Source organism: Rhodnius prolixus, unplaced genomic scaffold (assembly GCF_049639745.1).
Source record: "Rhodnius prolixus isolate KJV_2025 unplaced genomic scaffold, Rpr scaffold_1, whole genome shotgun sequence".
NCBI classification, from domain to species: Eukaryota; Metazoa; Arthropoda; class Insecta; order Hemiptera; family Reduviidae; genus Rhodnius; species Rhodnius prolixus.
Window position 1 is genome coordinate 18,936,229 of NW_027411581.1, and position 27,304 is coordinate 18,963,532.

The window sequence follows — 27,304 nt, forward strand, 5'->3', positions numbered from 1 at the left end:
ATGATAATGACAACGTAAGTACGCATTTCGTGAGATTCTGTAGATTCATCTGCCCGAGGGTCAGTTTCAACTTCTTTTTAAATAGTTGGCTAAAGACACTCGGGTCGATCCGACTCTCAATGCATATATCGCCTTCTCTGAAATTTTTAAACCTAGGTATATGCATGCTCCTTCAAAGTTATAAATTTCTTGAATTGCAGCTTCTTCAAATATATTGCTTCAATGGCAACCGTATCTTTGAAGTATAAGTTTCTCATTTCATAATTTTTTTTAATCAATTCATAAGAACTAAAGACGACTAAATGCTGTAATTTTTTAAAAATTGAATGTCAAGAAATCAATATTAAGAGTGAACAAAGTAAAATAATGTCGTTGCCTATACTCGAAATGATTAAAAAAAGGTAAATATAGCCAAGGAAGAAAAAGATACATTGGCGATTAATTAACCACAACCAATACGTGATAGAAAAGTAAAAAGAAACAACAGCGGACGAATGTTATCTCATGGAGATGAAATAGAAAGTGAAGAAGACTTGCAAGACCCCAGTAACAAGTGATACCGGTTGAACAACATACGAACAGACAAAGAGCTGGTAATATGAACTAGTATTAGAATGCTAGCGGCTACACTTTGTACACGTGGTTCAAACTTGAACTTGAACCGAACAATAGAGTCACCGGGCATTCTCGCATCATCCAGCACAAAAGTAATAACAAACTAATTAAACAAATTTGTTATTATTTTAATTTTAGAACAATAATGACGTAAGATCCTTGATATAGTCATACGTGTACGCCCACAATTATGTCACCTAATAATCTCCTGTAAATTAAATTATAATCAATAGTTTTATAAGGAATAACTAAAATAACAGATGACCAAATGTTCGAAATATTGAGCTGATATTGTAGTGAAATAACTACTTAAAGGTTCAAATTATTACTAATTAAAAAAGTAATAAACAAAAATAAAAATACTAATTAGAGGCGCTAATGGCCTTAGTGGACGATGCGCAAACAGGGTTCTAGAAAAAAGATTAGCTGAGTAACAGGTCACCCACGCGAAGATCCGCGATCGAATCCTGCCTGCCAGGAGTTTTTCTTCTTTTAGAAGCTTCTTACAACTTACTGGTGATGGAGACTGTCGTCGGTATGCGATACTTTTTAAAAATGAAATATAAATATTAGGATTTAATATGCAAATAATTATTTTCTTCTTCTATCTTTTAAATAAACTTTCAGCGGAAAAACAAATTTTATATTTTATATTTGTATAATGTGTTTATTTTTATATTCTTCAACACATACCCTTCTCAAGCTGCCAAGTCTCCTGGCTGTGCTCTCTCTCGTTGTAGCCAATCTCCACACGCCACTGTTTAAGTTGCTTCCTTTAGATGAATTAATGTTCATTTTTCACAATTATCCTTTAAACATTTTCACAGTTTTCTCAACTAATATAGATATACTTCACATGATGGCGTTTCTGTTATTTTAAATTGAATTTTAACTTGTCAAAATTTAATTTCATCCTTTAAATTTTCATTTTAACTTGGCAAATTTTAATGTTCAGTAGAATTAAATAAGCAAAATACTGATTGCTCCGAAAGTGCTACTTATTTTCTAAACGAATCTCGCATGTTATTTGAAAATTAATATGAGTAAAAGTTTTATTAAATTTAAAATCATTAAAAATAAAATAAAAATAGCAAACTTCTAAATTCGAAGAAAAGTTATCGATTAGATCTATGAAAATTACACTATTAATTATAGTTATTTATTTTGTTATATTAGAACTGAATTTATTTGTACCTGTTTTACTAGTCGGATTTTCTAAATAAGTTAATGGAAATATAAAGTGAAAAACAATTTAGAATGTTTAAACCAACTGGTACTGCCAATCTGATCGAACTGATGGTCAGCAACAATCAGAGTTGATTAAATTGCTTTGAAACGATATCTCCGTTTTCATATAGGTTTTGTTTACACAACCTAACCTTTTTTTGGAAGAGGTTTCCCAACTAAAAAGTAGAAGTAACAAATATATTGAAGAAGAACTTGCTCAGAAAATTATGCAAATTAAATTGAATTGGCACCTAGAGTTCATCAACGGAACACTTTCATAAAAATACCTACATACATATTCTTTCCTGATGATGGCAGCTTGTCGAAAGTTTAACAAAGAAGCCATTTTATTATTTTTTCAAATCTTGGTAACTATAGTAACAATGCAACAAAGGTAGAGAGTCTCAGATATTAACAATAAGATGACGTGGAGTACATAGAAAAGAAATTTTGAATATAAATTTAGAGCAAAGGGCGAAACAATAGGATTTGGATAAATATTGGAATAATTCTTACAAATATAACTGAGTATTTAAACCTAAGCCTGACTTACGTGTGGAACTGAGGAACGTGTAGCTTCAGATTATCATAAAGGATACCTTTATGATAATTAAGTAATTAAACACTGTATTAACTTCTTTTGAATTATACATTCATTGAACTGGATGAAATTTATAATGGATGTTCGGTACAGAAATTTTATTTGACAAGAAAATTGTAGAATACACTTTGCATCTTAAATTGTAAAACTAATAGTTTCATATCTTTTTTAAATTTAAAATTAACCACAGTAATCTGTAAAGAGAATTTTTTTTTGGCGCCAGAAGAACTGTTCGTTAATTACTAAGAAGCTGTCTGCTACAACTCAGAAGAAGAACAAGAAAAAAATAGATAAAAAATAAACAAAACCAGCTTTAAAAAAATATAGTGACGGAGAGGGAATACAAAAAAATAAATAAAACAAAAAAAAAAGTTAAAAATAAAAAAGAGCAGGGCAAAAATCAAGTTTAAGAATTTAGAGGAGGGTGCAGAAAGTCGAAGAACGGGGGAAGGATGGTTATGTGACGTCCTTGGGTTGGATGACCAAAGTAGGGGATGCGAGGGAGTCCCGCAACTTCAACAGCAGCAACAACTTTTTAGACAAGGAGGTCCATGGTTTACCGCCGGCGAAGAAGAGTAACTTACATAAGGAGGGGCCAGATACATAAAGATATCCCCTCCACACGGTGAAGAGGAGAACAGACCGAGTATATAACCTGAGAACTGTCCCCCCAGACACGTATAGTGCCAATGTTCATGTAATACAAGGACAACATCATGACTTGGCTACCCTGGGCAATATTCGTAAGTACAAAGCTTACCATTTTATTAAAGACAGTTTCAAAATTTTTCCCGAGTGTAACTTTTCTAAAGATGAAAAAGTAGGGAAGCTAATAGTATTAGAAAACAAATCCCCCCAAGAAGGGTTAATTTTTTTTGTTATTGCTCCTTCCTACAAAACGAAGTGATAGAAAAACAAAAAACAAGATAAATATTAAGGATATTTTTAGTTTGTTTATTAAAATAACAAAAATTCTTCCCATAATTGAAAATAGATTAAATTGAAACAATAATATAAAGTCGGTTTTATAATTAGGGCAGAGCATAACGAAGCTCGCTCTAAAAGGCAGTAGCCTGCCATCCGTCTGCTAACTTCTTCATATTTCACGTGTCTCAGTAAGAAATATTCGGATTATAGGAACTCTTAGTACAGCTTAAACGTAAATACTTGTTGCTTAACTTATTGAATACATAAGATATTGAGTTTACGATAGATTCTTCTTCTCTTTGCTTTATTAACCAGAAAAAATTTCTCAGATATTTAAATTCAACAATTTTTACTTTTAAGATGTAGTAAAATAGTACAAATTCATCATAAAATTTAAAATTTAAATAGAAAAAGGAGTTTTAATAACTTCCTTTGAAATAGTAAGGACTTCCTACAGTAGTAGTAAAGAGCAAAACGGCTAGTTGATAAGAAAATTTAGTGGCTACTGTTAAAATAGATTTTTTAAAGAATCAATATTTAATCAATACTTAAAAAGCAAAATTTAATGATGTAAACTTTAAAATTAGGTATGTACAATCTAATATTGACTGGTAACATTATTGTTTGGGCGAGGGAGGGTTAAAGTGACATCATATAATAAAAATCTGTGTAAATGGACCAAAGGCGAAGGTAAACAAAAAAAAAAAATCACTTATTCTATGCTAACAAGTATGAAAATAAAGGTAGGTTCAGCTGGATAGGTCGTGTCATTGAGCAGTTTTCAAACAAAATTACGCTAATTTAAACTATAAATATTTAATAGAATTTAAATGTTTAAAAAACAAAATCATCAACAATTTGTTTTATAAATTAAAACCCAAAAGTTTTGTGGCAGTTAGAACAATTTAAATAACTGAAATAAATTTTTACCTTCATAACTCTTGCATTGCGCGAATAAACAGAGCTTTATAATTATTAAGAGTGAAATAATAATTAATCCCATGGAGATTTTTTATCATTCTGAATAATCACCGCTTCTCCACTAAATAAACTTTTTTTTTATTTATACTTAAAGAGAAAAAGGAGTTTTAATAACTTCCTTTGAAAAAGATTCAATATATGTTATACATAAACTGCTTCAAATAATTAACTAAATATAACTTCTATTATAAACTCAGAATATTTTTTAATTATATACATTTATACATAATATTTCTTACTGAAGAGAAAAATTATTATTATTCTTTAAAGCGGCGAGAAGAGTTTAGTGTTGACCGTGAATAACATCTTTAGACGCATAAATTAGGGATTATTGTAGAGCAGTAAAGCTGATTTGAATCCTTTACAATCGACTTAAAAGGACAGTATCTTGAGGTCTTGGTGTTTCGTGAAATAGGAGAATTCTTTTTTAGATGAATTTAATTAATCAAAGACTTTCATTAGCATATTTCAGTCGTAATAGTTTTGTTCCTCTTGTGAAAAGAAAAAGAGTCGTTTGAAAATGACTTCTTTTAAAATTGAGCTGGTAAAGGTGATCATGTTCCCATTCTAAGCTTTTCTCCATTCCTTGTTCGGGCACCTGGAACTTCAAAGTACAAAAAATTTGGTGTCTTTCCGTAGTTTTTGAAAGTTTCTTCAGCCAGTTTCTGTTATTGAGTTTAGACCAACAGGAAAACACAACTTATCACTTTAGTTGAAGTCAAAAGGTGTTTCCTGTCCGGTATTTCAAAATAAAATCAATTCTCACAAAAACAAAGTTACCAACAAAAGTGCCAATCTTCGATGTCAATAGACATAACACCAAGTTTTAAGGAACTCGGTCGCTTACTAGCTTCTTGAAGTTCGTGGGAGTTCTTTTCAATGCAAGCGAAAAAGAAAAAAAGCTCCGGGCGCCAAGAACCTAACAAGTTGTTGTGCTTTGCTTTAAAATATATTTAATTAAGGCTCATTTGTACGAGTACATCATCGGACCCTCTTGGAGGATCTCTTTGTACAACTATTTGTGCCATAATTTGAACTAAAAGAGATGAGTGGTATAATAAGACAATAAATATAAAAATCAGTTTAAAAAATAATCGAAAAATTAGTTACTATCAGAAGAAGGTAACTACTTTAATTAAAATATAATTTTTTGTTATCTAATTTAAGGTTTAAATATGTTAGATTTGATGTTCAACAGATCTGTAAACATTTTAATATGTGTTAACTAGAATCTGGAGTCACAGAAATTATTATTATTATACCAATAAAATGAAAATAATTTGGTAGAAAGTGGGAGCAATTTGCTAAAAGAGGGTAGTAATGAATAGAGCGCTTAGAAAAACTGGTTGGCTATTACCGGGTGAAGTGGGTAGCACCTATTGAATGTGGCTTTAAGTGAGATCGAGTACTCCAGAATCATTAACTCGCTCAGCGTCTGTCGGTGGAACAGAAGCAGGTAAAAGCATGCCAAGAAAGTGCACTTTTTCTTCTTCTTTTTTTTAAGTTCCAATGTTAGTGGCCGTCTAAATGCACTCAACATAGAGTGGGGTTAAAACAATAACCAAACTGTACCTGTTACCGTTCACTGCCGGTCCAGTCTCAGTCAAGATGAGAATGTATCCCTCAGAATACGTGATCCATTGCACACATTGCACTCATGATTGAAAGTTGTCAATCTAAAGATGATAATCTTAGTAATTATACTCTGCGGAGCCCATCCTGCGTTGGTGTTGGAAGCATCAAGTTCATTGACGCTCCGATACCCACCTTAGGATTTATTTTTTATTTTGTCATTAAATAAATTAAAAAATTCTTTTGCCATAGTAATAGGTTGTTTATCCAGCTAACAACTGACTGGCTCCCCTGAACTACAGCTAGACTTTAGCTAAATTTGATATTTATAACGTTAATTTAATACAGGTTTTTAGTTTTTTACTGAATAAGTTTTCAAAACAGTAAGAGTATAGGTTTACTTTGACACAACTTTTTGGATTTTTTTCTGGTTTCGGTGCATAAGCGGCTGCATCTCAGCTACTAATGAGAAACCGGTTTGATATAACACTGTCTGTCACTCGGACATATAATTTGTCACATTTCCCTTGGTAGTGCAACATATTTACTATAACCTGCTTCATTCAGTTTTAGATCATTAAAAAAGAAAAAAAGCTACATAATTTAATACTTTAAAAAGAACTATTCTAAGAATTATAAGAATCAAAAAGACAGTTTTGTGTAATTTACAAAAAGTCCGAGCATTTCCTTCTTTCAAAGTACAAATTTAGAAACCCTTTTGGAAACGGTCGGCTTTCTTTATTATTTTGTTTTTTAAATTTGAGTTCATTGGCGTCCGAAGCTTTTTTAAGTGCACCGCCGACTCCGGGACAGTGTCCTCTCGTTTTACAGACTAAAATCTAAAGATCAGTAGCTGGATACGAACCTGGGATCTCCGCATGGGAAACCAATTCGCTAACCCCTGAGCTAATCCTCTCCTGGGAAGTCTCTGTTCTTCTTGTTTCATAAGGTTCTTCTGTTGAATGATATCTTTCTTGAATACACTTTTAAATTAGCTAAAATTTACTGATGGCAATAACACTTGAAAGGTGGAGAAAACTTGTAATGTAGACTAAATTAGGCTACAGCTATTTTTACCTTTTCCTCAAAGAATAAACCATTTAGGTTTAAAATTCAATTTAATTTTAATTATGCTCGCGCTGAATTTAATTACGGAGCTCACCTGATGCCGCCGGTTCACCGTCATTCAGTTTCCATTCCACCCTGTCTATCCTAGATTAAGGATACACGCCTTTAATGAAGGGTGTAGTTTTACAAAGTTTATTTATATTTTTGAAAACAGAACTACTTCACAGCTTTTTAAAACTATATTTTTTTGTTTCCCAAAAGTGAACAAACAAGAGAAGATTTTCAAACCTTTCTTAGTAAAGTTTTCATTGTTAGTAACTTGGTTGTTGTATAAAAATTTGCATTGTTCTGGAAAATAATTTATGCCTGAAACTGGCAATTATATGGCGGAGTATTAATGGAATGCCTAGACTTGAAGGCCTAACTTTGAAGGTTTTTTTCATAACAAAATGAAACGTACGATTAAAAAAAAAGAAGCGCTCTAACACAGTTGTTCTAATTTGATAAATAAATGTATTTTGTCGTAAATGGAATATATTTTTGCTCAAACATAAACTACGGTAACAATTTTCTACTTTCTTTTGCCCTCCAGAAAAATGGAAATACAATTTAAAAAACAAAATTATAAAACTTGCAAAATCTTTTGAACAAAATGATGACGCTATAATGGTAGTTAAGGAAGTTTAAATGAATGAAACACACGTAGTAGAAACAAGATACTGATCGGCTAATGTAATAATTAACATAAAACCTTGCCAGCTTGTCTCGATAGTCATCAATAAAACAGCTACATACTTTTCGTTGTTTTGTGAAAACATTTATTTTTTGGTAATGAGGTTTTTTTAAAAAAAAAAAATTAAAGAACATTACATTAGAAAGAGAAAAAGAAATCATTAACTCTAATTTTCTCTAATTATTGATAATTAAAACATGCTAATCGTTTAATCATTAATTATATTTTATTATACAAAGAAATCTAGACTTCTTGTATTGTTAAGGCAAGAAACAAGTTCACAATAGTGTCAAATGCTTTCACAGACAAACTGGGTTCCACTTAATAAAGTATCTTACCTCTTCTCTCTAAACAATGCTCGGCCCAAAGTATAACGATCGTCACAATTGGAAGTTAATTGCTTTGATTGTTTCTTAATATTCATGCCAGTAACTTTTCAATAGCTATTACAGATTGCTATTTAATATAAAACTTTATGCAAAATTTACGACTGTTTTGTCGGATTTCCAAATCTGAGAGGCAGCCTTTTTTATAGGAAGTCTTTAGCAGTTTTCTCATAGATTCATCAAACATCTTGGAATTACCTCTTTAGAATCTTTCACATGCCTTTTAGGATCTTTAGGGCCTTAGTTCAGAGAAAACAAAATTTTTGCTGTGTTCGCTGTAAAGTTTGAATAGTAATTTAAAGTATAATTCTTAAATCCGAAATCAGATGCTGCTGTACATTACCTTTTATTGGACACAAAATTTCGGTGAAACAAACCACTTACGAAGATTGTAGATTAAAGAAGAGACTGATTTAATAAACTCAAATCTAGCTCCTGTATTTGTCATAAAATTCAGGTATCTATAAAGTGTGTAAGGCGTAAGTTTAAATGATATGCTGATAAACTGGGATTTGCCTGTGGTTAAGCTGGTCCTAAGTAGATGTCCTCATCAACTGCTAATGCCAAGATAGTCTACTCTCCTTTATAGCGAACCACGTACTCAAGAAATTTGACCGGAGTTTCTTTCTCTTGATGTTATGTTTGATTTTAAAGAAGAAATAGAAAAGATTAAAATAAATTTTATGAGTTTAATTAAATGTGATGAAATTTTTAAAAATAATCTAAAAAAAAAAGAAAAGATGTTTACTAGTATCCAACACGTACGATGATAGAATGCATTTAGGAGAAAAGGGACCTTGGGGCAGTTCCTGCCCCACAGTTAGACTGTGCATTTAAATTAAGTTTAATTTTAAATATTTTTTGGTAAAATTGAATTTAACAAATTAAAATAGTTCCACTTTAGGAACCTAGGATGGTCGTTTGTCTTTTAAGACCCCAGTTGTGTTTAGTGTTTACAGTAAATTAATTTAATCCAAAATGATTGTTAAACTATAAAATCTTGATCACAATTTTTGTTTGCATCGTAGTAGGTCGTTAAACTGTCAACTTCCTTTTTTATACATACCTATCGGCATTCGTTGTATCTTCCGGGCGTTTAGATGCAGCTAATGAACTCATGGTGTAGGTAGACCAATGTTTTTGACTGTCATGAAGTGGGTTCTAGCCCACGCCGCAGAGGTCACTGTTCTAATCGTTAAAACTGTAACGGCCACCTCTGCAAATGCATGAATATTTAGGAAGTGATACGTATCTCTCTGCCTGTAATTGCTTCTAATTATTTTTCAAGTTATGTTTCAGTTTCTTGACAACAATTAGCATTTTTATGAAAGGCTTAAAAGTAACTATCCCTGCGTTGTAAGCCTCCTGAGCTATGAAACAGCTCTTAACTCCAGCGATACGGTTTTGGAAGAGATAGAAGCCATAGTTTTCCATTTCATTGTTACATATTGATTTTTTTTTTTAATTAAGAAACTTTGTTTGGTTATGATCGTCATAGGAAACTGCCATCCTCCGGATAGTGTTGTTAAGACCGTAGAAAGGCAGAAGGCAAGGCGCGAGAACCCCACTTCACGGGGCTTGTGTGTAGCGAAAAAGAGGTCTGCAGAAATACACTCGGGATCTTCCTGGACTGAGACGGGAAAAGAACTGCCTGTTTAGTTATAAACTTAAATGATCTGAGCAAAACTTTGGCCTGGGCAACAATCAATTCCCTTAAAAGTGACTCAGTAATCAACTAAGGAGGACAAAGATGGGGCAAGAACCTGTTGGTATTTGCTGTCGGAAGATGGAGGTAATGCCAATATATCTCTTAATTATGATCCAGCATTGAAGGAAGATTCTCTCTCATCTGGAAGAAATCATATCTTCCTTGGAACCCTCTCTGATCGGGAATTTTTCTGAAATTGGTGGGGAAGCTGTAAGAAGTCGCCTGGCAACAGTAAAGAGGCACATTAGATCATACAGGTCTCAGTACCCCAAATAGGCTGCAAAGATATAATTCCTCAAAGTTGACTTGCTAGTCCAGCATGCTGTCTCATCACTTAGTTAGCTAAGGTTGTTCTTTCCCTTAAAGAAATAAGTAGTGCAGAGAACCCTATCCAAAAGTAGATAGTTATCCCTTAATTAGTTTGTTTATTCTGAAAAGAAAAAGACCAGAGTGTTTATTTAGTTTATTTTATGATAGTTGCCGTTTAAGTAATAAAACTTGAAAGCAGTATTAGATTGTTTATACAAACAATAAGGATTTCCAAAAGAGTAAAAGTTTTACACAGTTTGACAGCGACATCGGCGTTTGGAGGTGGGAGGCAGTACTAATAAAGGCAGTAAAGTACAGCTATAACGTAATAGTGATGTGTTGGAGTAAAGTTTTGACCTTGTTGATGACTCTCCTCGTCCATCTTGGTTGTGAAAGATCCTTTTATAGCGAACCAAGACAATGGGGTTCGCCCTCACTCTTCTCTTTACAGTGCCCCTCTTCTTCCGCCACTAAATAGGTCTTAGGCATGTTTCCAGTTGGACTTTCTGCATTTTAGCGAAAAGGTCTTTTATCCACAGCGTCTATTATCTGTTTTTAATAAATAGCATTCAAAAAAAAAAACTATCCACGATATTACTTAAAATAGCCAAGACCAACACTTTCTACATGACGTAGGGCATGACGCACACAGGTATTACCTGAAACACTCCCACTTGTTAGCTGTAAGAGCTTCTAAAGTGAAACTGAGTGATGATTTTACGAAATACTTCTTACTAAAGGGTTGTTACACTTGTCTAAAAACAACATGAAGAAGTTGTAAAAGATGTACAATTACTATACTGGTACGTAAATTAGAGAAGAGTAGCTCCAGGTTAGCTTAGCACGTATTAGTGCGGTCTTCTTCTATCGGGCTGGCTGCGAACCAGCTACTCCTTTAGGAACTACAATCACCTTCCTCCAACTGTTATTCCTTGATTAAAATCATAAACTTGTACAAACATTGGAAATCTAGAAAACACATTCAAACCCATTAAACTAATTTACAAGTCTATTAAGAATTAATTTACTTTCTTGGTAAATATAGGGCTGGCATTTTATTTTTGGATATCGAAATTGATTTCCGGTTTGATAGATAATCAGACACATCCTAGAACTAGGCTATTAAAGACCTTTTCTAGTTGGTATTTCTAAAGGAATAGATTATTGATTATTCCGCTAATTGTTGCTTTTGATTAAGGATTTTCTTGTAATGTCAGTAGCCATTCAATTAATCATTCAGATGCTGTAAGTTAATAGGACTTCCTCATCTACTGTAGCAAGGTAAATGCCGCTCAGGATTCTTCAAGGACCAATACAATCGATTGAAGATCCACAAAGGTTTAGGGCTTAGCTGGAACAGTTTCACTAAATGTGTCCGCTAATCGTATGACTTAGGAAAATGGCTTTTTTATCTTCTTTGAATCCCCCAAAAATCTTATGACTTTTTTTTTTAATTCTGTTGAAAATCACAGGCATTCTCGATATAAAACACAGATAAACTAATCAAACATTCTAAAAACATTTTTCATTTTTATGAACTTAAAAGCTACTTTTAAAGAAGTTCTATTTTAGATATTTATCAAGGTGACGATATTTTGCTGTGTGGCGATGAGAAAAACTAATACAGTCGTGGTTTTTCAACTGTTTTAAATGTAAATAAATTCTATGTTGATCTTTCAAAGTAAAAAAACTATAGTAAAATAAGGACAAAATTTGTATTGCACTTGCATATTACTTTCTGTGTTGAAATAGAAAAGATTGCAACAGAAGCAAGAGGATTAGTGATGCTGTGGCGATGATGCATTTCACCTCTACATAAAGCCATAGTTAAATATAATTCTAATACATTAATTTTAAGAACAGTATTTTAATCAACTACATTTAGCTTTTGCTTTAATGAATTACAAAATGCTAAACATAGATGAATTAAAGGTCTCTATTTACTGTCGCAAATTAAAGTAATAATTAAATCAATAAATATGCAAAATAGATCTTTAAATCAATGATGAATGAATCAATCATCCATTTTGAATAAAATATAAGAGAACTTCATTTGAATCATGGTTGTCACGTTTATCATTGCTAGCTTGCGTTAACTTACTATTATTTATGCAATTTTTAACATTATCTTATTTTTGTCCTGATTTTTTTCACCTAGATCTTCAATCAACTTAATAAATCTAATTGTTTATTTAAAGAGTTTGGCTTTATCCGAAATTATGCCCATAAATTAGAAACTTCAGAATATCTCTTTTATCACTCGCTTATTTTCGTAAATCTCAACTCTCATACAAATAATAACATCCTGAAAACCTACTTCCCTAACCTAGGGATTAATGATTCGAAATGTACGAAATTCTCTAATTTTATTGGCATTTTTCTCTACATTCTTTAACTTTTTTGCAACAAGAATCTTTTTTTTTTTGTACCTGCTGCGAAGTTTTCAATCATTAATGGTTTCATTTCATTGTTTTTCCAGTTCCGAGTAATAAAAAAAGAATCATTAATGATTAACTTTAATTTCCATGAATCATTCAAAAATGGAAAAATAATAAGATTCTTTAAAATTAAATTTGACGTGCATTTGATTATTGATTGCTTAACTTTAGTTAAAATTATTCTGAAAATAATAAGAAACATTTCCCAACTAGCTAACCGAGTCTTAAATTCATTCACAACTGCTAAAGATAGATTCATTAAGTGAAAGATTTCATTTGCAGAAAAACAATTGATCTAGGGATCACTATTATTTGAAAAATGAGTCAAGTCAGAATTAAATACATTAGGTACCAAGTGAACATGGTTGGGACTAATTGAGGTGCCTATCTTTGCGTTCTGCTTCCTATCATTTCAAGATGGCTTTCTCTCAGCTTTGACTTAATTTAAAGCACTTGATCCAAGGCTGTTTATATTAAAACATGCTTGCAATTTGAACATATTTGTCAGTCAATATCAGATTGATAATTTATCTCATTCAGCAAAAACGAAGTGTTGTAAGTGAATAAAGAATTTTTATATTAATCAAATAAGACGTAAAATTTCCCATCGTGCAATATTGCCAAACGGTTTTTAAAGCTATAAAGATAAATTTTTTTGTTTCTAATGTAAAAATAATTAAAAATAATAGATTAGTGAGGGCATATTTTAACCTTTTGCAGACACACACACACACCGTACTAATTACTGAGGTCATCACCTCTTGAAGAATGTTGAAGGATTCAAGGATTTTCAGTTGAACGAAAGAGTTCTCTTGATATTGTAACAACAATGAAAATATTATAATTAAGTATTCTAAATTCTTGGGACTATCAGCTTCTTTCACAAAATTTAATTAATTTTTTCGGATTAAGCAATTATCTTCTTATAACTTTAGTGTGTTTGGGCGACTGAAATTATGAATTTTAAAAATGATTCATGATCCGTTTTCTGTCAGAACACTTTTATCTAACATTTTTCATTTTTTCAGAATTGGTTCTGAGTTTTCACTTTTCATTTTGTTCGTTTTTGTTTTTTTTTAAAGTAGCAGTTACTTGGACCATAAAACTAAAAAAATTTATCTAATTACCTGCCGGTTCGTCATCGAGTTAGCCTTCATTTCCCAAAGGCTAGATTTCACTTTAAGGTGTTTTTTTTTTTTTTTAATCAAAAGTTAGAGTTATTTATTTTTAGAACCTTGTTTTTACTTCAGCGTTAATAAGAGTACAAAAAAGAATAGTCTTGCTTTTATTAGTTCATCAATTTTTCAAAAATATTTTCCCCTCAAATTTAATATAGAATGTTGCACTTAATTCTTAGTTAGTTTTCTTATGCCTACAATTTTATACTTAAAGTTTTCTGAGGCGTTATTAGCGTTCTATAAAACAGCTTTGTTTTCTTGAATGTTCGTTCAGTTTACTTTTAAAATGCTGTAGCCAAAGAAGCTTCTGCCGACGGCTAGAATTCGATGATTCACAATTTATTTTCGCCAATTTTAGATTGGTTCTTAGAGACACGTGTAATCGGGCCACAAAGAATGCATACATATATTTTTCTTAACAATTTCGACAAACAGAAGCTATCGTTGTAATTTCGCTCTCCAATCAAAGTGAAAAATAATATTGTATAAAACAAAATTAATTAATAACTAAACTCTTAAGTTGATATAAAAAAAGAAATTAATGTTAAAAACATTAATTACACCACTAGTAGTTATTTTTAGTAGTTAAAAATGAGCAAATTAATAAAGTGTATAAAAGGTCAAAAACAAAGATTTATTTTTATGTGAAGTTAATGAAACGAAGGTGTTCAAAAATGATTTCTTCCACGATTTGTTTATTTGGGATAGGTACAGGTGAAAGTGACATTCTTATAAATTTTAACCCTTTTTCATAAAATAATTTTTTCTGCAACCATGTAGGGAAGTTCTCATTACTCAATTAAAATCAGCTGTGTAATGCCCAACTTCTCACACTAGTGGGGAAAAATTCCCATTAGTGTCACTTTCCGCACTAGTGAGTGGAAAAACTTTATTGTGCTTCCTTGATATAAGAAGTTTTGTTATTAACATAAATATTTTCTATAAAACTTTAATAAGCTTATTTAACGTAACTAAATAATTAAAAAACGAATATTAAAAAATAAAATAAAAATTGAAAGTAATAAAGAAATAAAAATAATACCTTAATAAATAATTAGATATTTTTAATTATAACAGTTAAAAAGGTTATAGTGTTACCTTATAGAAATTTAAAATGGATTCTAGTGATTCCTGTTTAGAAAACACTCCTCCATCAATAAAAGAAACAGCAGAAAATGTAATAAGTAATGTAAATACGTAAGTAATGTAAATAATTGTAATATAACAATAAATGTTTATAATAAACAAATTACTTTGTGTAGACTGTAAAAATGGAATTTTTAATTTTTTTAGTTAATAAATCTAATGGTTGCAGAAAAAATATAATATTTAACTCGAGTGTTAAGTATTTTCCTCACACTCGGCAATTTGCACTTGCACTCGCCTAGCTTCGCTCGCTCGTGCGTGCAAACCCTGCCTCGCGTGAGGAAAAGTACTACTTTCCACACTTGTTAAATAAATAACTATTGTTTTTGTTAAAAAAAAATTATGTAATTAAACAAAAAACTTAATGAATATTTAGTATTGAAGTCGGTAATTTGCTAATTGCTAACTTTTTATTCATTTATTAAATTTGTAATGTCTAGCTTCTTTTCTTTTAAAACTAATGTTGCTTTTACATTACCTAATGGCTTCTACCAAAGTTTTTCTGCTAATTTCTTGGAAATATCGTAAAACCACCATGTAGTGAAATGTAGTGAAATAATACATTTCATACAAGTTTTCAATAAATTTTCTAAGTTAAGGAAATTTATTCCAATATACATGGTTACATGCTAAGGGCGAATTGTTTGGGTGCTAACAGCCCCGTTATTTCAGATGGAGATAAATTTTCAATTATTTATTAGCCTCACTTCTTAAGATTTTGTTAATAAAGTTGGCCTTTAATCTAGAAATTTCTTATTTTGTATTTCGAAATGAAGTCTTCTTGAAGCATGCCCTTCTCCTGCCCTCTTCTACGAATCTGCTTTCATTTTAATTTTACTGTTACTTAAATTTACACTCTATTGTATGAAACAATTAATTTCCACAAAATTACTTACAACTTGATTACATTCAAAAAATTTACATTAATATTAATCTTCATTTATTCACAATCCATTGTTTGCATCCATTTTGCAACTTCCATTTGGTAATTTTCATTCCAACTTGATATATTGTTCACAGGCCGTGATTGTTATTTAGTTTATATTATTTTACAATTTTAAACTGATATAGCAGTTAGCAAGTTAGTGTTAATGGTGAAGGTTGAAAACTACAGCCATAGTATCTATTTTCTCCAAAAGATATTTCAGATTAAGGTAAAAAGCCGCGCTTAGATGTTAACTAATTAAAACAACATTCAAAGCTCTAATGAACTATAGCTTCTTATCCTCTAATAATAGTTTTAAATAAAATAAATAGGTTTGATTTGGACAATATACATCTTAGGGTGTATTGGCTATGATTTAAACTGTTAACCAATGAAATCTCGTATATCTGCAATACCAGATCAAATTAAACAAGAAATGATAATTAGGAAGATAAAGATAATCTATTATCATGTACTTGTAGGAAGTATAAGCAATTGGTTTAATTTAATGAGGATAAGTACCATGATAGCCCTGCTTTTTTTTATAGCGCACATTCCACTTCATATTAATAGTTTGCTTGAAGGTGAAATTAATCTCCAACTTTGCAGATTGGTAGGCCTGGTATCAGCATTAGAGCATCCGCATCATAAAGGTGCCCTAAGTGGAACCTAAACCTTGCCCGAATTGCGGTGGCATGTTTCGTGCATACATTTATGTAGTTACTACACACATGTTCTCTACTGGAGAACGTGTAGCGCATATTTGGGCTTCATACATCGTCTTCTTCTCTTCCAGGGCATTCCATGGAAATATCTACCACCGGACCTGGCCTTCATCTCTTTCACTCTCTCACACCGTGTATGGTCCCTACTGCATCACTACAATGGCTTTTACATCATTATAATCTTCTCTTGAACTTACCTTTTTGTTTCTGTATACCTTCTCTTATTATTTATTATTATTATTTTCTTTCGACAAGGTTACTGCTATCGGCAACAATTGTTTTTTTTTCAACATTAGCCTCTAATCAATGCTTTCAAGTATATTTAAAAAATAAAAACTATTATAAAACAACTTTTGAGGAACAGGATTAAACATTTTTTCCAAATAGTCATATCATAACGCGCAAGCTCTAATTTTGTTGTTAGTAACTTTTCTAAATTCAACAATTGCACTTTAATTGGTTTTAGCAATAACAAAAGCCTTAAATGCCCAACAGTCTTAGTACAAAACTCAACTCAACTGCACTCATATTACAATTATCTCGATGGCTAACTGTAAAATTGAATCTGTCGTCTTAGGAAACATTTAGCAACAATTCCATGCTTCTGTGGATGATTTGATTGTGCAATAAATCCTAACGCAACAAAAATCAATAAATATAATCTTAACTAAATTTAAAATATTCTACATATCTCCTTCTTCTTCTTCTTTAATTAAGACGCATCAACATCCAAGGCTATTGCCGCCAGTGAAGCCATTTTGTGCAATGCCGTACGATCTATGCTCTCTCGTTAAGGCGATACTGTTTAACTCATGATTGTGAACTGAAAGATTCTTCTTAAAATGAGAAAATTTAAGGAAATATAAATAAAACTGTTTACTAAAGAATGTTAATTTTCACAGACTTTACGTCCAACTATCGATCAATTGTCTTGGGCGGAGGCGAATTGTTCATATACACTTAAACTCATATTCAAATCAATAAAATCCTTGGCCAAGTTCGGAATAACGGAACTAGTGTCACAATAAATCTTTTAGTTTTCATCTAACCTCTCGGTAGTGCGGCATCTTCGAAAACGGATTCATAAAGTAAATTGCGGTGTGTATAATGCGGTGTTTCTCCTCACAGCGATCTACTCGTACTTACTCCTCAAGGCCCACATTTTTGTTTTGTGCGGTCTTTGTCACAGAGGGACAGTCTCAATGTTTGGATTTGCTTTAAATAAGAACAACTATAGTTGATACTCTCAGAAGAAATATCTTATAACTGTGCAAGTATCTTTTTTTGAATGTGAAAGGGCGAACAGAAAATTGAAAAGACAAAGTAGATTTAGTTTATTGCTATTAATATATATACTTAAGTAAAATCTATATTAAGACGTGTGTTGCAAAACTTGTTGGGCCACGTTAATAGTTTTTTTGGGGGGAATCGAGAAAAATATTACGTGTTTTAAAAAACAAATCAATCTATAGAACTCAAAAATCAAGTTTTACACCTTTTTGCAGTGGAAGAATTCTTTGGTAAGGGACAAATATTTTAGGAACCAAGCCTAGAAAACTTTAAATTTAATTTGCGATTGAGTGGAAATGCTCATTGAAATTGCTTTTGATGTTCTCTCCTGAATAAAAATAAAATATTTTTAAATGAACCAAGAAATAATTTCAAGAAAAAAATACTGAACAAATAAACACCTTATTGAGAGAAGAAATTTGCTATTTCTTTGAAAACAATTTATTACATTCAACCGGGTGTTTTAATTACAACATTAAGAATGATTTAGTAACACTATACTTGGATGAAAAAAACGGATTTCATCACGTTTATTTTATTTTTTAGTCTTAGATTAGTCTGACGTGAATTTTTGCTTTACATTTTGTCATCTGGCTTGATTATCTTGTTTCTAAACGTAGCGTGATATTTAAAGCTATCAACCAATTTTTAGATAAAGATTCAGAAATTGTTCTCCCTGATTTATACTTGGATTAATCGGAAAAGAATGCAAATATTGAAAAGACCCATTACATCAATACAGATTTCATATCGGTGCTTTTAAATATTAAAAAGAAAAAAAATGAAACTATGCTAAAAAAATGTTTCTTAATTATATTTCTTCGAAGAAGCTATTTAAAAATCTTTTTCACATGATATTATTTTCAAAATAAGATAATCTATAATAAATCTTCCTTATAATCAAAACTTTTACTTTAATTTATCCGAGTATTATTGGTGATACAATTAATAAACGAATTTATCTGCCAGCATATTTATTTTTTACCCAATAAAAATACTTATTAACTGTGAAGCAAGTGCTGTGGATTATCGATTCACTTGGCACTTGTATTACATTTTTCATTAAGATTTATTTATATTCATGTGTTTACTTTGCTAAGAGGATCGGTGACAGTCACATTAATCAAGGGAATATCGCTAGCGGAATTCTTTAACTTTATGGTAAAGAATTAAATATTATATGGACTGAATTTTATTCTGTATATGTACTATACTATAATAAAAATAATGTTACCTCATTTCTTAATATTACTTTTAATATAAATTTCAAAATATTAGTCTTATTGAATTTAGCGCTTATTTTGGATATTGTGCAAAAATATATTTATTTTTTTTATTTATTTAGTTTTTATTCAAACTTCCCATTTGAATAAAGCCGCGGGTTGCCGACCCCTGCCTTACTATTGCACCTTGCCGACACGATTAATATTTATTAATAACAAAAAATTTATAAAAGTAGATTAAAAATCATATAATTGTCGTATAGAAATTATTAGAAAAGAACTAGATTTATTTTAACTAAATTTACAGAAATTAAATAAATATTTTGGTAGAATTCTTGTTAATAAAGTGAAGTGAAGTATATTTCAAGGCAGCCTAATATTAAGTTATAGTGAAAGCAGTCCTTAAAAAATGTTCACATTGGCAGCAAAATATTTAATTTAAGCGTGAAAAGAGGGAGGAAAAAAAATTTATAAATTTCTGAACAGACTGTACATACTTTAATATTTTATTTTAGGAAAGGTCTTAGATCATAAGGAAGTTATTTTCATATTTAACTATAATTTGTATTTTAACTAAAAATTAATAATAACTAAAAAGTATTTCTTTCCGTTCACTTTTTTACACATAGTTTTGTACAATAAGTTTAGCAATAACTATTCTCTATCTCTTCAAGAGTTACTCCAACAAATACAACTAACAATATAAGCCGCTGACTTTCTCAATCATAATTTCTCTTCAGTACACTATCTTTTAGTCAGATCTCTTTATGTTATTATCTTCATTTCTTTCTTACTAATCTTATCTAAAATATACACTCATTTACAAATATTACATTAAAAAAAAATACATTTAATTAAAAAAGAAAAATGACTATAATTAGTCATTAGTAATGAATGTTGGGATAAAATTGCAGGAAGAAACCTTTAAAACTTATTCCTTAAAAATTATTGTGATTAATCTGTACTAATATTCAAGGTCAAGAATGTTTCAAGAAGGTTTCTAAATTTGTAAAGTTTTTTTTTTTATGAAAAACGAAACGAAACAACTTATTTAGAGAGACTGAAAACACTAGAAGGACGACTATCAAACTAGCAGCCAGTATAATGATAAATAATGGACAAATTCTATGAAGCGTGACAGAACTAAGTTTCAAACCTAAAATTACCCAAGATGCATAAATACTTTTTTGTTTAGATGTAAATAACAGCCCATTATCAAACGCTTCCTTAGCCAACACAATGTGATCTGTAATACATTCACTCTCTTTTCAACAAAACTTACATAAGCTACGTACACAACCCAAAAATCTAGTTGGCAGGATGAGGAATCCAAGGGTGCAAATATCTGGCCAACCGTACAGGAGACCTCAGGCACTGACAGCCTTCTCCAGTCATAGACGGCATCTTCTTTCATTAGACAGCGATCTGTACAGGCACTTGGGGAATTTAGAATTTCTGCTGGATGAGCGTTCTGTGATGTCCAATTCGTATTATACTGCCCTCGTATTATTGTTGCTTTTATGTTATTTCCTTTAATTATGTTTAAAAATTTACTTAGCAAGGATAGAAAACATTTTACAAGTGAATTAGGACTCATATTTGGCGCGGCGGAATGGTCCTACTGTGATATTGTTGCGTTTTCCGGATTGAAAAATCACTGTTCAGTTGTTGGCAATGCAGTGAGAAGTCTTCGGGCATCATGACTTGGATGAGCCTCTAAAAAGAAGAAAGATTTATTAAACAAAATCTTCGATGTCAGCCTCTTATGGAATAGAAAGGCCTAGATTACGAAGTGGTACAGCGTAGATCAGCATTGTCTGTATATGGAGAGCAAAAACTAGTATACGTAACTGCTTCTTCCAAGTTGACAAGCCGTCAAACACTTTGAAGGTTTGTGTTATAAGGGCTTCTCATTAATTATACTTGAACATTTTATTCAGTTCGCAGATATAAAAAGATAGAAAGTTTAACTCTTCAACTTTTATGCAATCAATGAAACAAATAATTGAATAGTATAATTATTAGGATGTTACTTGGTTTTATCAATAGAATCATAACCTAAAAGTTTCCTTTGTGTTCAGTAATAGCACGATTTTAAAATTAACATTAAATATTATAAAGCTTCCAGTATTATTATCTATGACTGAACCATTGTACTGCTGTTGCTTTCATTATTAATGTAAGTGAAATTTTTATATTAAGTAATACAGAAGAAAAAGAATTTTATTTTTAAAAGAAGTAGGTACAGTCAATTTTGAACTAGTATGCGAAATTGTCAAAGGAAGATCAGTTTTTGTGACATATCGTCAGAAAATCTTCTCTTTTTTTAAAAAAAAAATCTTCATAATCTCTAATAAAACTGTGTTTTCTCGTATTGAATTCTATTTATCTGAGAGGTGATAGCTGTGGGTATGTACGGCCTTTATAATGAATACTTCTTTTCATCAACTCAAACAGCCGTCTGTAAATAATATTAATTTCTCTTATTTGTTGGGTATTTAAGACGTATCAACATCTGAGGATTATATTGGGTGCCCGGAGATTTTTTCCAGATCATTGTCGGCCTCCGGACAGTGTTCTCTCGTTACTGACAGCAATGTTCACTACCGGTCAGCGAGCTGTAAGGAGCTCCTAGGAAGAGAAAATCTAAGGGTCAGCAGCTGGATTCGAACCCGTGATCTCTGAGTTCGAATCCAGTATTTGCTAATCACTTCCTTGAAATAGCATTCATATTTTCAAAGTATGTCTAATTTTTTTCAGAATTTTCAATTTTAACTCCTTTCTGTGATTATTATTACTTCAAAGCATTCTTTGGCCCGAATGCTTTGAACCAAACCAGTTAGCCAGTATTGATCTCTTGTTTTCGGAAACATTTGGAAGGCAAATTGAATTTTGGGAATTCCTGAGGAGCAATGATGAATCTGCTAACTAAATAGGTGTCTGTTAGGCGTTTGTTCTTCTACAACGGCTGATAAGTGTTTAAAGTGCCGACGGTAACTGAACTTTTACCAGAAATTCCCATTTTATAAACTTTTTTTTTTTAAGCAAAGCAGTAAAGGCTAAATTTATCTTTATTATAGTACCATTATTCTGGACATTTAACAGAAAGCATTTCCCAACAACTCCAGCCTCGTTCCAATCCCCAATTGAACTGGACATACATAATTAATTTATCACCCTTTTGAAACTCAGCCGATAGATCTAAATTTTGTCCAATTGTTTTGCGTAGTTAAGTGCGGACTGATTTCATTTTAAATAGAATTATCTTCCGCACCATAAAGCACACTTTATGTGTCTACAACAAGATATATTTTAATTAAAAATTTAATTTGTTCAACATTTACCTAATCGAAGCTAAACAAAATCTAACTACGAGAGTCCGATTTTACTTTTTTTGTGATTTTAATCGATACAGTTATATCGACTATCTAAAATTTTGTAAAACCTGTGAAAATATGTCTGTCTTTTTTTCTGCCAGAAAAATGATATTTGGAAGATTTTGAGGACTGTAATGCTTGTATTACATTGATGTACTTGTGAGAAGAAAATTTCTGAGTTCCGGTTATTCAAATTTGGAATAATTAAACTAATGCTTAGCACTTAAAATTTATTACTGACTTCCGAACAAACTGGAAAAAGAAAGCACAAACATAATTTAATTTTGGGAAAGATTACATTTGGGAGCTCACTTTTATAATATTTAGGGAAAACAAATGGTAATGCCCTCAAGTTGTCATTCTAATGGTCTTGGCCTGTTTATGCTCCTTCTTCGAGAAAATCGTTTATTACTGTCACGACCACATTCGTGCTAGAGTAGTTCTATTTATTAAGGCTCTAAAAATTAATCTAATAACTGCATAATTTAACTCAAACACGCTTACTCCATATTGATTCACTCATTTCATATAAACATGTACAACATTGTAAATTGACAATGATAAAGTAGTTATATCTCTATTAATAGTCGAATAGTAATTTAAAAAAATCTTGAATCCCATTTTAGAAATTAGAAATAGAGTTGACAGTTGAAATTCTATACCTACTATCTCAATGCAGTGTATTAAAAATGAGGTTCACCTTCGATGCAATGCCAACGTATTTGTCATAATCACTTTGTTTATTAGGAGCTGTCATTTGGGCATTTATGATGGTAGATTATTTATCCAATCTGTTTGGAATGTGCACATTCAATATTATGTCTTTCTGTTGGTGCCTTCTGTCCTTTTGCATTGACAATTTAAACAATTTCTAATCATAAAACTACGTACATTGAACCTTTAAAGTAACTTAAGGCTCTTCTTTTTGCTGCACAGTCAAATATTTTATGAAATTAAACTTATTAGAAACTTCAACCAATGCGGTTTTGTTTGTTCGTGCGAATTATCGTTCTGAAATTATTTTTATCGATATCTTTCCTTAAGCTGTACAGGTTTACCAGTCTAGATGTTTGCTACAAGTGGAAGTAAATTATCGATCTAAAGTTTTACTGGAAATAATAATTACTAAGTTATAAAGCATATCTCTTTTTAATTGTAAACAAAATTATAATCTATTATCTTTTTTTTTCGTTTTTTGTATTTTTTTGTACATCGACAGCTCTGGTCATTAGCGCCCTGGAGCTTCTTTCAGTGCACTGCCGATCTTCGAACAGTATACTCTCGCTTCAGATAACACTGTCCATCACCGGACAGTGAGCTGTAAGAAGCTCCTTGGAAGAGAAAATCTAAGGGCCAGCAGCTGGGTTCGAACCTAGAATGTTCGCGTTGGAATCCAGCTAACCTCTAAGCTTAATCTCTTCCCTTATTATTATTATCTGTATCTCTTTCAAGTTGCAGAAAACTCTCTGTCCATCCCGATCAGCGGGATGAATAAAGCTTCTGGGAAGAAGAAGTCTAAGGGCAGGCAGATATTTCCTTCTTTACAAAAAGTTTAAATATTCATTTTGTTTTAATTAACCAATTAAATCAACTAATTGTTTTTTGATGAAATAGATTTCAAAGAAAGTAACAAATGGACTTCATTTACTTTTCTTGAAAATCAAGAAATTGGAAAGGAAAATATAACTTCCAGTTGCTCTCAATAGTTAGGTCATTGCTGTCAATAAGATATTTTCAGCATAAAAATGAAGCTCATCTATTTTTAGCTACACTATTTCTTATTTTATGCATGTATACATATAATAGATATAAAATATGCAATTCTAAAATTAATTTTCTCCCATATAAAAAAGTACAAAAAAAAATAAATAAAATAAACAAAATTTGGATCTTCACTTCCAACAAAAACACTATATCCAATTCGATTAAATTATTAAAAAACTGCTGGTGTATCTGCAATGGTTTATCTTTCGTACACATCGCGGTCCACGCTTGATTTCCTCTAGTAATCCTCCAGAACCGAGAATATCAAACTGGCGGCTCTTGACATATCCAAAAGAACGAAAGGCGACTAATCTTAAAAGTTTTTTCAAATGACACCCAGTTTGAATTGATCATCTTTAGTATGTAAAAATTACAATTTTTGAGCTAATAAAAAAATAAAAAAGAAATTAACATTAATAGGACGCAAATTAAGGTTAAAATATCGTAAGATTGAACTAGGCGCAATATGTAAAAAACAATTGTATTCTAAGAGGATTCTCCAAGCTTCACTTGAAATATCATTCAACAAGCGGAAATTTCACAACTTCTTAGCAAATATTGAGAATGCTAAAATATTATTGCAAAATTTGATGAACTGGTACCACTACATTAGTTCAAATTAATACAAATATGACTCTTAATTTTGATTAAAGGAATTATCTCAATAACTTGTAATTAATGGGAGTTTTTCAAAATCTTGGTTAGCAGTTACGATAATCCCCACAAATCCTTAAATTGGATTTGATCAATACTCAGCTCTCTTTGGAGCAAATAATCTTTTGCGTTCCTTCTAATAAGATCTTCGTTTACTCTAATATCTCCCTACACCTTTAACTTTTGGTAGCACAGTGCATCCCTCAAAGAAGTCGTTTTTAAGTAGTGATTGTAGAACTAATACACTACATTAAACGTTCCGCTTAGTGCCTGTTTATGTAGCTGTAATTTCCTCTGAGATGTTATTCAATAAAAAACAATAAACGCTCATTAATCTCAACGAGAAGTCAATAACTCTGTTTTTATCGTTGATCACGTAAAGTGAACGGGATAAAAAAAAAAAAAACATTCATTGAGACTTAATTGGTCTAAATTTAAAACTATAACCTTGGATAATATTGGAAGAATGAATAAGTGAGAGGTTTCAAAACGATTGTTTCAATAAAAAAAAAAAAGTTAACAATAGCCATTAACGGTGTTATCTGCGAGATTTAAATACCTTTAAGTCATTAGAACCGACACAATAGAAGCATCTTCCTATTAGGAACACAAAACAAAGTGTAAAACACACTGATACATGCACGTCTTGTTTTCTAGACTGGTTGTTAGTGAGCGCAATGGTTAAAATTGCCCTAAGCACTCTTTTAAAAAAAACCGCGGAAGGGGCTACAGCACATGTTTGAGCTTTAAAAATGCGTGTGCCATCTATCTCTTTTTCTTAGACTGGTTGGACGCCAATCGAACGCTCGAAACCTGAACGATGGCCAATAAAAGAAGTCTTAACAGATTTTTAGTGAACGTACGTAAACAATACTTAAACATAGGAGTTGGTGATATTTGTAACCTTCCCTGAGTACATTTGGTACCTCAACATTTTATTGTTCCTTGGAATAAGTTTCCAATTCGTGTTGTAAGTGTTATGAAATTAATAGAAGCAATTTGGGTAAGTTTTAAAATAAATCAGCATCAGGAAATCTATTCATTCGGTAAACCTGTGTTTCGGAAACCTTACTGGAACTAAACGGAATATCAAATTTTATTCATGCATTCGTTTTTGTGATTTTCGTATTTTGTTCACATACAAATCCAGATTATTCTTTAGAAACATATTTTTATTGTTAAGGCGATTTTAGTACCAATTTCGAAAAACCTAACCCCAGTGAGAGAAAATATAAAACATAATCTTACTAAATCTAAAAGGTACAAACAAATACCATTAAAAAACGTAAGTATATATTTAAATATTATCAGTCTTATAGAGTTGTGATTATTTGGACTCCTCAAGGAATACAGCTTTCGTTTATTCACCTCTCACTGACATGAATATATTCTCCAGACTTATGTATACTAAGTGCAATTTACACACGCACTCGTGCATTCAATTAAAATGCTAAAACAAAGAATATATCCGTACGAATATAGTTGGTCATCATTGTTAATCACTGTAGAAGATTTACTCGCTTTTGAAGTTCTCATAACCATTTTTTTGAAATCTTTATGTTAACTCATTCACAACCGTGGGTTCTATAGATATTAAAACTTTGTTTAGGTACATTTTTAGGTAAAAATAACTGGCAAATCTGACCTCGTCCTCTTTCTTTGACCCTATTCAAACTGTTTCGCTGTTAACATCTTATAAGTACAGATTTAATTAATGTTACATGAAATTAATTGTAATTTACTGAACACAATTTTATGTCCAGCTTTTGAGTTGATGTAAAAAAACTATTGAGTAATAGATTTGCAAAATTAATTTTAAAAAATTATAATTATTTTTTTTTTAATAAACTTTTAATTACGTACAATCATAAGTGATATTGGGCTTAGTTTTACGTCGTTTTTGTTCTGACACTTTTAAATAAAAAATACCAACTTCGAATACAATTTAATGCAAAAAAAAAAAAAAAAAGTAAAAACTAAACTAGTATAACTTCACAGAGAATGTCAATTCTTGCGGCTTTTAATTGTTTTTATAACTATTTTTTTTTTTTCCATTTTTTCAGTTTAAGTAAATTTTTGTAAATTATTTAGTAAATTTTAAATAATTTTTGTAAAACCGCACAAAACAAGTACTTTTCGGCTGCGCCCTTTGTTAACTATGTTACCAAAACATTTTATGATAGAAGCGTAATTAGTTTTTTGAATTAGTTAAAAATGTTACGTCTTATACTCGCTATTTTTTTTTTGTTGAAATTTAGTCCTTTAAAAAATAGCTGTGATTTTCACTGGAAGTTATAAATTTAACATAATAATAATGTGTTCGCTCTGACACTCGTTGCCCTTCGCTAAAACAAAGATTTAAGTTCTAAATTCACCTTTTTACTTTCCCAAAATACAATAGTTTCAACATTCGCCGACGATACTGTTATACTTTCATATCACTCCGATCCGGTGCAA

The 27,304-nt window shown here is 31.1% G+C and overlaps 1 protein-coding gene across 9 annotated transcripts in view; it reads left to right on the forward strand.

Moving 5' to 3' along the window:
* LOC141456848 (uncharacterized) overlaps positions 1–27,304 on the forward strand; it is a 74,087-nt gene that overhangs the window by 22,507 nt on the left and 24,276 nt on the right. Inside the window, exon 1 of one of the 9 annotated variants that reach the window (XM_074133219.1) lies at positions 3,031–3,186. The exons of 5 other annotated variants lie outside the window; for them this stretch is intronic. In XM_074133219.1, coding sequence (XP_073989320.1) covers positions 3,160–3,186 — 27 coding nt within the window. In that variant the 5' untranslated portion in view covers positions 3,031–3,159. Of the gene's footprint in view, positions 1–3,030; positions 3,187–25,652; positions 25,707–25,745; positions 25,851–25,904; positions 26,133–27,304 lie in introns of those variants that run through there. 3 more of the 9 variants (XM_074133200.1, XM_074133237.1, XM_074133244.1) reach the window with 3 other exon arrangements.